General features: G+C 40.9%; 1 protein-coding gene across 1 annotated transcript; it reads left to right on the forward strand.

Moving 5' to 3' along the window:
- Nucleotides 1-2,900: 2,900 nt before the first annotated feature.
- On the forward strand, nucleotides 2,901-12,811 carry LOC107138390 (PC-esterase domain-containing protein 1B-like). The gene is given in 4 exon segments (XM_048808988.1): nucleotides 2,901-3,003; nucleotides 7,228-7,380; nucleotides 11,614-12,270; nucleotides 12,273-12,811. Coding segments are annotated over 4 exon segments (1,452 nt in total).
- The last annotated feature ends 1,411 nt before the right edge of the window (nucleotides 12,812-14,222 follow it).

Raw genomic sequence — 14,222 nt, forward strand, 5'->3', positions numbered from 1 at the left:
AACAACAACAACAAAAAAAAACGCTGAATTTCATTTCAGTTAAAATTGAAAATGAAATCCTATATCCTGGTGTATCATGGTGCCTTGATGGTTTTATTCTTCTATAACAAAATACCTGAGAATGATAATTTATAAACAAACTGAAATTTATTTCTTAGAGGTCTCAAGCATGGGAAATCTAGGATCAAGACTCTGGCAGGTTTGGTGTCTGGCAAAGCCTGTTCCTCAGATGGTATTGTCTAGGTTTTCTCATGTGGAAAGATCAGAAAGACAAAAGGGGATGAATCCCATGTCATCAGGTGGCAGAAGAGCAGTACAGAAGGAACATACCCATTCAGGCCACTTTATGAGGACCCTAATCCCATAGCTGAGGGCAGCCTCAGAACTTACTCGGCTTCTCAAGCCTTCATCTCTTAATAATAAGACATATTAAGTTTCAACACATGAATTTTAGGGTTCACAAACATAATATAGTATCTGATATGAAATTATCCATAGAAAAGAAATACACAAAGAAAGTACTAGTTCCTGTTAGTGTATGTAAACATGTTGACTGAGGAGATTTCTGTAATAAATATCATGTAATTTGAAGAAAAGATGGTTTTTAATAGCTTAGATCCAGGCTAACTTGGGCCAGAATTCTTTTATACAATCCTGGGAGACCAAATCCCCTCAAATGTATCTCTTAAAACACTGATTCCCTAGGATACCAATAAAGCCCACATGTAAGAGTTTTTAGGTGAGTATTCTACTCACTTAAAATAATTTCTTGATAGAGCAAAGCTGATTTTAATTACTAGTGAGTAAGGGAGATGGTTACACTGATGGACTCTTAGTAGCATCAATCATAGGGAGGAAAAAAAGTAAAGATATTAATGAAGTTTCTGGGATCTGGTTAAAGGTAGGTCTTTCAAAGTGGAAGTTTGATTAGGGTTGCAGAAAGTTCATGAAATATTATTAAAGGTTTATGAGTGGAGCCCAGATATAGTTTCAAAAAAAATCTTGAGAAGGGAACATCTTTTGGTTTCATAGTGTCCCCAGTAAGAGCATTTTACCTGATGAGGGTAAGTGGATTGTACAAGTACATGGGTTTTCTGGGAGTTCCTAAAATGAACAAAAAAGTTACTTGAAACTGTAACTACCTGGGCAAGTCTTCTGATTTTCATATAAATGAAAATCACCAAATGGTAAAATCATCTCAATGCAGAATACAAAGAAACTGTAGGTGCAAAGAGTTTTGGTTCTCAACATTAAGTTTGAAGATTCCTGGGTTAAACCAAGGTAGACAAATGCATTTATGGCAGAATTTTCCAGAGTCCTTACTCTATGGATCTCAGCATAGTCTTCAAGGAAGGAATATATTTTTGCTATGACTTGAAAGTATCCCCCCAAAATGTACATGTTGGAAATTTAATACTCAATGCTACAATGTAGGAATTATAGTCTAATGGGAGTTGTTTAGGTCATGACAGCTCCATCTTCATGAATGGATTAATGCTGATTATAAAAAGAATTGAGGCTCTAAGCACAATCATTTGCCTTTTTTTCACTTTCTCCCCTTCTGCTGTGGGAAGATGAAACATGACAGTCCTCATCACAAGTGGGCTCCTCAACCTTGAATTTCGTATCTTCCAGAACTGTGAGAAACATGTGTATGTTCTTTATAAATTATCTGGTCTCAGGTATTCTGTTAGCGCAGCAGAAATACTAAGACAAATAATTGGTGCCAGAGAAATGAGGATGTTGCTATTACTAATACCTGAAAATATGGAAGTGGCTTTTAAAGTGGGCAATGGATAGACCCTGGAGAAATTTGGAGGAGGAACAGGCTAGAAAAAGTCTAGATTTCCATGAATGAGGCATCAAGAGTAATTGTGATAAAGGCTCAGAAGAGAAGAGGTATAAATGGAATCTAAATCTCTCAAGGATTATGTAAGTGGTCATGATCATAGTGTTAGGGGAAGTATGGACTATAAAGGCCACTGAGATGAGGTCTCAGATGGAAATGAGAAAAAGGGTAATAGAGACAGTCATCTTTGTGGTACAGTGCAAAAAACTTGGCAGAACTACATCCATGTCCTAGGACACTGTGGAAGGTAGAACTTAAGAGTGAAAGCTATGGTTTGGATCTAGTGTGTTCCCCAAAGGCTCACATGCTGGAAGCATGGTCCCGAGGGTGGTGATGTTGAAAAGTGGTAAAACCTTTAGGGAATGGTGCCTAGTGGAAAGCAATTGGGTAATTGGATTATTAATGCCCTTAAGAAGGGATTAATGTAAATTTTGCAGGAATGGATTAGTTCCCACAAGCGCAGATCATTATAAAAGAGCAAGTCTGGCCCTGTCCCATATCATGCATGACACCTCCACTCCCTCACACACTCCTGCCACTTGATACTGTCTACCCTGTCATCATATATCCAGAAAGCCCGTACAAGAGGTCAGACATAAATGGCTGTCTGATTTTAGACTTTCTGCCTCCTAAACAAATAAATCTCTTTTCTTTTGAAGTACCCCATCTCATGTATTTTTGTTACAGCAACACAAAATTGACTAAGACAGGAATGAACTAGGATATCTAATAGAAGAAATAGGTAAACAGAAAGTATTCATGGTGGCTTATTTTAACCACTAATAGTAAAATGAGGGAAAAGAGAAATAAAGTTAAAATCCATAATTAAAAGGGCAGCAAAATGGAAAGATTTAAAAATATCTCATCCCATAAAAATTAAAAAAAAAAAAGCGCTTGTTCAATTGACAATACTAATGGAGTGGCCAAGCATCCATTTGCTACAGAGATTGATAAAGGAAATCCAGGTTCTACTCACCAAGACAATGGGAAAAAGCATTTCTGATACCTTCCAGCAAGCTAGGACCTTGAGGGCAAGTCTAGAGATACATTCATGGAACCTCAGCACTCGTGCCCTGTGCTGCCTCCATACTCTGATCAAATTCCTCATCACCCCAGCAATGATTCAAGTACACCTCAACCTACTGCTCCAGCAGGTACTAGCACTAATCCTGGGCAGCATCCATGCAATGCTAATTCTGCAGTCACACAGAATGCAAGACTGTGGGGCCATGGCAACAGCTACCTACATGCCAAAGGACATCTCAAACAGCCTGGGGGTCCAGGCAGAGAGTTGTCATGGGGCATAAACACTAGACAGAGCCCCCACAAGGAGCTACAGTAGCAAGGCCACCATAGAAATCTCCACTAGGGCAATGCTTAGGGGAAATAAGGGAGTGGGACAGTCCATGAGACCACAGAACTGCAGGGCCACAGTATGCAATGCCAGCTTGTAAAATCTCTAGGCATAGACTTCAACCTGGAAAAGCTGCTAGAGGGACTTGCAAATCCATAGGCATGCAGGCTACCTTAAACCCTGGGATCCAACTCCTACTCTAGTGACCCAAGATGCAAGACATGAAATCAAAGAATATTATTATTATTATTATTATTATTATTATTAAGGTTTAAGACTTAATGTGATTTTTCCTGTTGGATTCTGGACCTACTTTGAAATCAGTTATCCCTTTCTTCTTGCCTATTTCCGAGTTTTGGAATGGGAATGATCATCCTATGCCTGTCCCACTACTGTATTGTTTTAAAGCATGTAAACTTGTTGCTTTCACAGGAGCACAATGGGAGGGGAATTTCCCTGGGGATGAATTGTGCCTTGAGTTTTATATATATCTGACTCTGGATTTTGGCTTTGGTCCTCTAATGAGTTAAGACTCTGTGGCTCATGGGATGTAATAAATGTATCCTGTATGTGAGAAGAACATAAATTTGGGGGCTAGAGTCGGATTGCTACAGTTTAAATGTGTACTCCCAAAACATGTTTAGTAACATAATCCCCCTATTACAGTTTAGGGAGGTGGGGCCTCATAGCAGGTGTTTAGGTCAGAGGATTAATGCTGATTATCAAAGAGATGGAGATGCAAGTTCTATTGCTCCCTCTCTCTCACCCTTTCACTTTCTGCCATGCCATGATGCAGCCAAGAAGGTCCCTGCAGATGTGTTCCCTCAGCCTTGGACATATAAGCCTCCAGAACTGTAAGAAACAAATCTCCACTTTTTATAAATTACCCAATCTCAGCTATTTTATTATGATAGCAAGAAATGGATTAAGACAATAATAAATACCATTTACTATATATTTACCATAAATTTTTTAAAAGTCTGCCTAAAATTTAGCAGAATTTATATTCTGCTAAAAGTAAAATTGGCCAGGAAGTGTATCCCATGGAATAAGGTTGCAAGAATGGTTACCAAGATTTTAGGATGTTTATTATTATTTTTTTAATGTAAGTTTGATTTTTTTTTTAATGCCAGGAAATACTGAGATGGAAGATGATTTCAGGAGTTCACATAAATGTAATTCTAACTGTGTAATTGCAAATAATGAAGCCACAGAGGAAGAAAAGGCCCAGATATTTTAAGGAAACCAATGTGGTTACTGAGCTCAGATTTTGAAGGAACATATATACAATATAAACATCACTGGCCCTTCCCATGGCTGGTCTGAGCATGGTGATATATGCAACACAGTAACCACCAAGAAAGTTTGAGAAGTGATTCAGATCTATATAGGAGCCTCTTGAACAGACAAATGTGGCAAAACAAGGCAAGGCAGGCCTCTTGTTTGCTATCTCCATTCTCAGGACAGTTGCTTCGTAGACACCAACCTCCTTCTGAATTATTTCCTGTAACTTTCTCCCTAATACCTTTAGCATTTTAGTCCAAACTTGAATTTCTATAATCACTTCTTTTCTAAGCCTTTTTCTTTTGAAAGTAATCTGGTCTTTCTCTGTTCTGAGGACCCCATTCAGAATGACAAAAGCCCAGCCATAAAGATATAGGAACAATACAGAAATCCTTCTTTCTTAGAACTGGAAGAGCGTGGGGGCTGATGTAAGTCTGTGAATTTGTATGGTAATATTTTTGTCCTCTCCACCTGTTCAAAAGATCAGATGAAACAAATAGTAAAGGAAGAACTCCTACTAGAAGGTGGCACAGAATTCATAGTTTTAGGAAGTCCGTGGCAGCAAATAAGTGGAGGTTGGAAAAAAAAAGATCTTTCAAACTTTATATCAAAGCAAGGAGAAGGTAGCAAAGGGAATATTCTCTGATGTCAATAATACCTTGACTGATGACAAAGAGAAAACGAATCTTTGCTTGGATTGAAAAGTGACAAAACGTGTTGGTAAGAGGGAATTGGCACTCTAGCTGCGGAAGGATAGGTAAATTTCTGATCCTGAATTTTCTCTAAAGGTCTCTAAAGAACCTGCAAATTAGATCATTAAACCAAACATTGCTGGTGGTCTTTGGGGAACTATCAGAACAGCAAAGGAGAATATATCAACCAATTCTGAAAAATGGAACAAAATTGATTTCAGAGAAGATTTTAGAATCCTTTTTATATGAAGGAATAGGTGTGGAGAACATAAAGAAGCAACAATCACCTGGAGCCAACAAAGGCTCACAAAAACAAATCTGACTCACCTTATTTCTTTGTGTATTAATCAGGGCCCTGGCAGGGAACAGATGGCACACATAACAAAAGAGTATAATTGACTAGAGTTTAGAAAAGGGACATTCCATAAAAGCATGGGGCAGGGTTAAAAACCTGGAGGGATAGTGACGAACCGTGGGGAACTGGTACTATCCATAGCAAGACTGACGGCATAATTTGCAAGTTGCCTTATTCCAAAATGATTAGGAATTTCAAGACAGGGACCACACATCATTAATCAAGAATGGATCTTTGTATGATGGCACAGGTTGCAAGTCCATGCAGCTGGCCTTGATCCTTTGGTTTGAAGGAGCAGGGGAAGTGATGTGTGTGAAAACCTGGAGAGAAAACCTGGAGAGAAAGGCTATCTCTTCAGGAGAGTCCATTGGAGGGACACGGTAACCTTTGGAAGAACTAAGCTGCTTAGACTGAATTCTTAATGATCTGTGAAGGGAGGATCTGGGGAAATACATAAGGTAATCTTATTTCCTGCTCTCCTGAAGCCTCCTGCCAGTGCAGGACAAAGGATTCTAGCTAAATCAGTACACAGCAGATGGCTTCCAGGACAAAGCAGTGCAGAGAGTGGACTGGCAGAAACAGGGAGAATATCCCACATACCTTTGCAAGGTTATGCTGTTAGAGCTATGAAACATGGTAAGCTGAGTTTATAAGGACTCTAGAAAGGTGTCTGATGCAATTTTTCAGAAGCTTCTTTTGAATAATATGGAAAAAAATGTGTCCTTGAAGTAAACATAATTATGTGGATCAATAATAGGTTAAACAATTATATCCAAAGGCCATGGAATACTGAAGAAATGAAAACCTGAAAGGAGGTGTACATGCACCACAATCCCTTTCTTCTGTCCTATCTAGTTCAGTATTTTCACTATGGAGTGCAGATATAGAAAAAATTCTGATCAAGCATGGTTTGCAGACTGCTAAGGAAGATACTGAGTAACCAGGATAAAAGAATTAAAATCCAAAAAGATTTTGTCAGGCTGCAGCAATGGAATAAAAAGATTCTGTTCAAATGGAACAACAGAATAAATGTAACAGTAATAAGTCTTCAGAATTGCTCTCAAATTTTAAAAGCCAGAGGCATAGGTTTAGGACAGGGAAGACAATTTTTATTGTGTATTAAAATGACTCAGTTGAGTTTAGTGGAAGGTAAAGTCAATGTGAGTCATGAGCATGGTCAATGCTCCAAAAAAGCAGATTAGGTTTTGCCGCAGTCTGGCTGGGCACAAATCACCAGCCACTGAAGCAGGAACAAACTTTATTTTTAAACTGCAGGAAAACACTTCACACAGCTCCGGGGGAATCCTCCCGAACGCCAGGAGGCTTGTCCAGGAACCCCCAGCCGGAAATATCTCTCCCGGAATTCCCTCCTCCTGCACTTCCCCAACCAATGGGAACTCTCGGGGAACTCTCGGGGAATCCCCGGAAATCCCCGCGAGAACTCCAAAATAGTGCGAGAACTCAAAAGTTGCGGCAGAGGCGGATAGTAATGCCTCGCCTGTCAATCAATACTGTTGGCAAAATGCCAGGGGCCATACAGACTCGGCCGTGGCTCTCAGCAAGGTTTCAGGCAGCATTAATGTAACAAAGGAGGTGATAATCCAAATCTGGGATGGTGTTGATTAAACCACACCTGGAAAACTGGGATTACTTTTCAATGTCATATTTGACTTGTGATGCATTCTGACAAAAGAATCTAGACATGGAGAAGAGACTTATGAATTAGGACCAACCACAAAAGCCAGTCTGGCTTCAATAACTGATGTAAATGACAATTTGAAAATGGTGGTATCCAGACGACTGCTCAATCAGCAAACAAAAGGGGCATACACAGGGTCAAAGGGATGTGAGTGGATGGGACAACTCTTGATTCTCTATTCTCCCCTGCACCCTCCACAAGAATGTGCAGAGTTCAGAATCTACCAGGGATAGAGGATCCTAGAATCAAAGGCTCACTATCCTTTGAAAGGAAAAGGGGGAATTATTTAACAGGGATCCACTTTATTATCATACAAATAAATTCTTGTTGGGCCATGGGGACATGCTTCTGAATTCTCTTTGTTTTGTTATTATGCCTCTTTTAGTATTGAGTCATATGCTAACACAAATGGAACTCATGCCTTAGTTGTAGTAATTGAAGAGATTTGGGGCTAGAAAGAGACCACTCAGGAGACTAATAGTATCTAAATGTGTCCAAAAATATTAAAGATTGCCATATGGAAGAGTATTATCATTATCCTCTAATGTCTCAGGAATAAAGCAGAGTCTTTAAGGAAAAAAAACCAGAGAGAAACTTATAATGGTCCAATTTTCTGAGGACAAAATTAATGGCTATGGCAAACTGAGTTTCCCATAACTAAACATGAATGAATTTAAGAACTTAGACTGGATGACTCTTCAGTAGATTTGTTAATTAGGCAACACAAGCATTAGAATTGTTTTTAAAGCTCTTTTCCAACAATGAATTTCCATGGTTAATTTTTTTTTCTTTTATTCCACAAGCATTTATTGAGAACCAGTCACACACTCAGTATTATCTAAGAACTAGAGATACATCAATAAACGGAAACAAGCCATTTTCCCATGGAGCTTAAACTGATAAAATAAGTAGATAATAAACAAATAATTAACAAAATGTCAGGCAGCAGTTAAGGTTGCAAAGAAATATAATGAGGGATATGGTGCTTCCGAGACGCACAGAGGGGAAGAAGACATAGGTTGGCAGGAACGGCCTCTCTGCCCAATGAGCTCATCTCTTTACTATAGTAAATGCCTCTAAATCTTCAATCCTGGTGCCTTCCTTATATTAGATTACCCTCTATATTGTTTACTCTTTAATTCCTACACCCAGAATAAGCTCAACTTTTAAACCCAAAAATCTAGGTAGTGAAACTGTTGTAGTAGAATGTAAAAGCAGGCTGTGACTAGCATTTATGGTTTTATTTGGAATCATAGGTATCTTTATAAATCTCATACATAGTACAATTCTCTTTCCCCACCCAATACTTTATAATATTTGGCTTCAGGTCTGTTTTTAATAATCTTAAGACTTTTTATTTCTCTGACTAAAGAAAAACCATTTACTTATATCTTCTGCCCATCTGAAGAAAGTTTTAACTCCCTTTAATCTGGGTCATCCTCTTCATTTAGTGAATAAATTGAAATCTCAATGTTTAATGGAAATTTGCATTTTATGACATAGGAAGAATCAAGATATTCTAATGCTAACATTTAACCAAATCTGCTATTAGACAAAGGAAAAAAGAAACAAAGTAGTATTATACCCTAAGCTTAAAAGCTCAGAGGAAGACAAAAGCATTTGGATCATAGACCCCAAATACATGCAAATACAAATAATTTATGAATTTAAAATTGTTTTTTCTTTTCCATTTTTCTTTTCTTTTTCTTTTTGTTTTGTTTGTTTGTATATGTAGGTGCTAAAGTGAATATATATGGAGAATCATTTGAAAAGATGATGAAGATAAGAAAAAATTTTCTGTTAATGTGTAAAGAAGTTATTGTTTAACTTTCTAACCATAGATTCATAAAGTCATACACTGAAATAGGGTAAAAATTACCTTACAAGTAATTTACTTGTCCTGCTACCAGGCAGGCAACCTGGAAGTTTTAGCAAAAAAAAAAAAAATTGTACAAGATCATATATTTGCTTCCACAACCAAAAAATTAAATGGATGGCATTCAGTTCAAGATGGATAAACCAAAAAAAATACTTTCTTCTTATTTCCGGTTACAGTGAAATTACAGAAAATTTTTTTTTTAAAAAAAAATTGCAGTGTGAAAATTGAGAGATTCTGATGATAGCTGAAAATACTACAAAAGAAAAAGCAGATTCAGGAGCTGATCACTGGAGAAAATAGAGTCAGTAAAGCATGACCCTGGATACCCTAAGTAGAAGGGGCCTATCAAAGAGATCCTCAAAGATTCTTGATACTCAGAGAATGCCTACACAGAGCAAGAGTAGATGATACAAAAATATCAAAGTAATTAATTATAGAACCTCAATGAAAAAGAAAGTCTTCTTCCTCTTACTTCCCTTTTCATAAATATGAAACAATTAGTGATGACAGCTGAGATTTTAGATCTCAAGAGAACAACCTAAACACCCTGCATGTATTTGTCCAGTTACATGCCTTAAGTATCAGGCTCCTCTCACTGCTTCCATACATGAGTGAAATACTGTACTGCTGGGTTTTCCAAGTAACTGCTAAAGGACCAAGATGAGACAACAAAGCAACACTGGAGTTAAGCCAAACTCTATGGAGCAAATTCCAACAAATGGGAGACAGAACCCATGAAGGCAGTGGCCGGGGGGGGGGGGGGGACGGGCGGGGATTCTCTTTATCTGACTTACTGGAGTGGACTTGCTTGAGCAAGGATACAAAAGATTATAAGGTTTAAATGTACAGGATATGAGTATCTATAGCCCAGAGAGAAACTCGTTATTCAATAATTACTGATGAGAATATGAAATGGTATAGCCACTCTGGAAAACAGTTTGATCATTTCTTAAATTACCAACTACACAACCATCCCAAGACCTGCAATCACAGTTCTTTGTCTATCCCAGAGAAATAAAAGTCTCTGTTTGCACAACAACCTGTACAGAAATGCTTACTACAGTACTTTTGTTTTTCTTTTTTTGTACCAGAAATTGAACTCAGAGGTACTTAACCACTGAACCACATCTCCATCCCTTTTATATTTTATTTTGAGACAGGGTCTCACTGATTTTCTTAGGACCTCACTAAGTTGCTGAGGTTGGCTTTGAACTTGTGATCCTCCTGCCTCATCCTCCCAAGCTGCTAGGATTACAGGTGTGGGCCACCAAACTTGCCTACAGTACACTTTTTAACAACTAAAAATTGAAAACGCTGTAGACTTTCAGTGGGAGATTTGATACACCAGCTGTGGTATATCCATACTGCAGAATAGCACTCAGCAATAAAAAAGTAACAAAATATTGAAATATTTATATCACTGGAAAAATCCCTTCCTAGTACAGAAAACAGGTGGTCAGAGTTTATAAAGTGAACACTCTGGTGAATCTCCAGAAAACAATACTGAGTAAAAAAATCCTGTCTCCCAAATGACATATATAGAATTTCATTTGCATAGAACTCTTGAAATGGCAACATTCTGTCAATGGACAATGGCTTAGTGGTTGCCTGGCATTCAGAGAATGGAAGAATGTCTCCTTCAGACAGTAAGACTGAGAGGAGAATTCCAACCTTGCCATTTTCAAATGGCCTGTTTGTCCAGTGTTCTGAGGTACTATAGTTCTCCAAGACAGTGGCCCATGGAAAGTGCATAAAGGTACACAGGGATCTCTGAATTGTCTTACAAGTACAGGTGAATACACCTGAGCTGGCTGTAAATACCTTAAATAGTTGGGTCCTACAGTGTTTGCCTAGGAATCACTCGTTCTGCCAACCACTGGGTGGACATCCTAGCAGTTGATCAGTCCCCAGGCTGGGTTCTATCCCTTGAAGTGGTGTTCTTCCCATAACAGAGACATTCCCCAAATGCCACAAATACAGGAGTTGGCTAAGAAGGAGAACCAAGCCAGTACTGAAGAAATTCTCAACTAGAAATGGGAACACGTACAGAAAGAGTTAGCAGCAACAGCAAGAAGAGGCATCTAGATGGAGCACGGACCACATTAGTGAAATATTGGCATGATAAGAGAAGGGTATGGACTGGCTGTGCCCTGAGTTCAGGCCATGCTATGTGAAAGCCTGGCTCCTCGCTTCTCAGTGATATGGGGCCGCGGGTACCCGCTGGGGTTCTGTGCCTCCGCTCCACCAGGTGGAGCCTGGGCGCTCAGGAGTCCTGGTAGTTCAGAGGTCACGTCCCGTCCCGGGGTGAAGTACAGTTCAGCTGAGGAGAGCTGCAGGGCCCAAGGGAGCCCCACCTCGCTTCTCCTCACAGCATAAGCCAAATCGACGCTCTCCTGCTCTGAGGGTCTGCCCTTCTCCGGTGCTGTCTTCTGACCTGCCCTGAGAAGAGACAGGAGCTCGGCCACCCATCCTGCCCTCGGCCACCATGGCCCACCTGTGAGCCTGCGAAGTCAGGCAGCTGCTTCACAACAAGTTCGCGGTTGTCGTGGGGGACTCCATCCAGCGGGCGGTGTACAAGGACCTGGTCCTCCTTCTGCAGAAGGACTGCCAGCTGAAGACCAGGGGCGAAATAAGCTTCGAGCGTGACGTGCTGCTGGAGGGTGGCAGGTGGGGCCGCATGCACAACAGCCCCCACTACCGCGAGGTTCGCCAATTCTGCTCCAGCCACCACCTGGTGCGCTTCTACTTCCTTAAGCGTGCGTACTCGCCTTACTTCGAGGATATCCTGGGAGAGCTGCGGTGGGGCCCGCATGCCCCCGACGTGGTCATCCTGAACTGTTGCCTCTGGGACCTCTCCAGATATGGCCATTATTTCCAAAGGAGCTACCGGGAGGACGTGGAGAGCCTGTTCCGGCGCCTGAACCAGGTCCTGCCCCAGTCCTGCCTCCTGGTGTGGAACACAGCCTTGCCTGTGTCAGAAGTCGTCTCTGGAGTCTTCCTTGCCTCGGAAGGCGAGACTTGCTGTACCAGCCTGCGGAAAGACGTAATGGAGGCCAACTTCTACAGCTGTACAAAGGCGGTCAGGCGTGGCTTCGACATGCTGGACCTCCATTTCCACTTCCGCCACGCGGGGCAACACCGGCAGTCAGATGGCGTGCACTCGGACGAGGCGCGCACCGGCACCTCTCCTAGCTCCTGCTGGCCCACGTGGTAGATGCCTGGGGTGTGGACCTCCCAGGCCACGACCCAGTGGGCAGGTGGATCAGGGATGACCTTTCGCTTGTAGGCAGACGTGCAGGACCGGCAGGCAGGAGGCAGCCCCAAGACAATCCAGGTGACCCAAGAGAACCAGCCTTTTCCTGGCTCCCACCCACTCCCCCTTGGCGACCTTCTGTGCCTTTTCCCCAGGCTCAGACCCTGTTCCCACACTACCATCACAGCACCCTTTTTTCTTCAGATCCACCTTTGCAGCTCCAGCAACTTTTTGATTCCTCAACGCGCCAAGTCAGTTATACCAGGGAAGCTCACACCGTGGTAGCCCGTGAACCAAGGCTGGGCCCCATCTGCCGAGTGTCCACCCAGCGCTCAGGCCATGCATCTCCGCCTTACCCACCACGGCACCCCAGTGGCCCACGCAGCCGCCACGGAAGGCACACAGAGAGACGAGTCCATGCACATCCCGAGACAAGGCCAGAGTAGCCAGCCTGAGACCTAGGCCACTTGCACTGGGACATGGCCTTCAATGACCCTTCGGTTCTTCAAGCTGCTTACTCTCATCAGTAAAGAGCCTCACGCAAAAATCTCTTTGCCAGTGCTTCCACACCACTTCTTGGAGAGGAGCCCCAGACCCAGAGCACCTCACCCACACAGAAATGAACTCCCCATAAAAAAGTACTCCACTAATTAAAAAAAGCCTTAGCTGAATGTGTCTTCAAGGAGTATTCTTCACTGATATTCTTCCTTAAAAAAAAAAAAAAAAAAAACAGAAAGGTAAAAAAAAATGCAAACCTTTCTATAAGACTTCAGTATCACCATTAGTTCTTGCTGTGTTCATAGAACTTAACCTCCAAAGCTTTCACAATAAGTTGCCTTGCAGATTTTCTTAACATTTGCCTGGCCCTTAAAAAAGTATTCACAAATGCAAAGTGTTTATTTTTCTGCTAGAACAAAATCGTTACTAAAGTTCATCAAGTACCTAGCATCTTTCTTTTTAATAGACTTTTCAAAGAATCACAGCAAATTTGGGTGGGGTTCCCCGAAACTTCTCGATTCCACACAGGCACAGTCTCCGCCACTATCGTTATCCCACATCAGATGGCACATTCAGTATAATTGGTGGATCTATGATGATGGATCATATGACCCCAACTGCACAATTTACATTGGAATTCATTTTTGGTGTGGTGAATTCTGTGGGTTTTGACAAATGTTTAATGACACGTATCTGCTCTAAAAATCCTTTCTGCTCTGTGTCCTCATCCTTCCCTCCTGGAAACCATGGATCCATAACTGTTTCTGTTAGTTGCCTTTTCTAGAATGTTATACAGAGTCTTACAACATGTATCCTTTTAGATTGCCTTAGTAATGTGCATTTAAGTTTACTCCATGTCTTCTCATGGCTTGATAGCTCATTTATTTTTAGCACTGAATTATATTCCGTTGTGTGGATGTGCTTCTGTTTATTGATCTATTCATCTACTGGAGAACATCTTGGTTGCTTTCAAGTTTGTGTAATTATCAAAAAAATGACTGTAAACATCTGCATAGGTGTTTGTGTAAATGTAAGTTTTCAGATGCTTAAATAAATATCAAGGATGCTATTGCTAGACCTGTAGTATGAATATATTCAGTTTTGTAACAGACTGCCACACTGGTGTTGTAGCTCAGTGGTAGAAAATGTACCTAGCAAGCATGAGAGAATCTGGGTTCAATCCCCAACACTGAAAAGACAAAGAGAAGAAGGAAGAAGAAGAAACTTCCAAATTACGACTTTTTAAAGTTTCTGGGCCATTTTTCATTCCCATCAATGAGTAAGATTTCCCGTTGCTCTGTATCCATTCAAGCCTGGTGTTATCAGCATTTTTGGTCTTTTTTTTTTTTTTTGCACATG

The sequence above is a fragment of the Marmota marmota genome, unplaced genomic scaffold (assembly GCF_001458135.2).
Source record: "Marmota marmota marmota unplaced genomic scaffold, marMar, whole genome shotgun sequence".
NCBI lineage: Eukaryota > Metazoa > Chordata > Mammalia > Rodentia > Sciuridae > Marmota > Marmota marmota.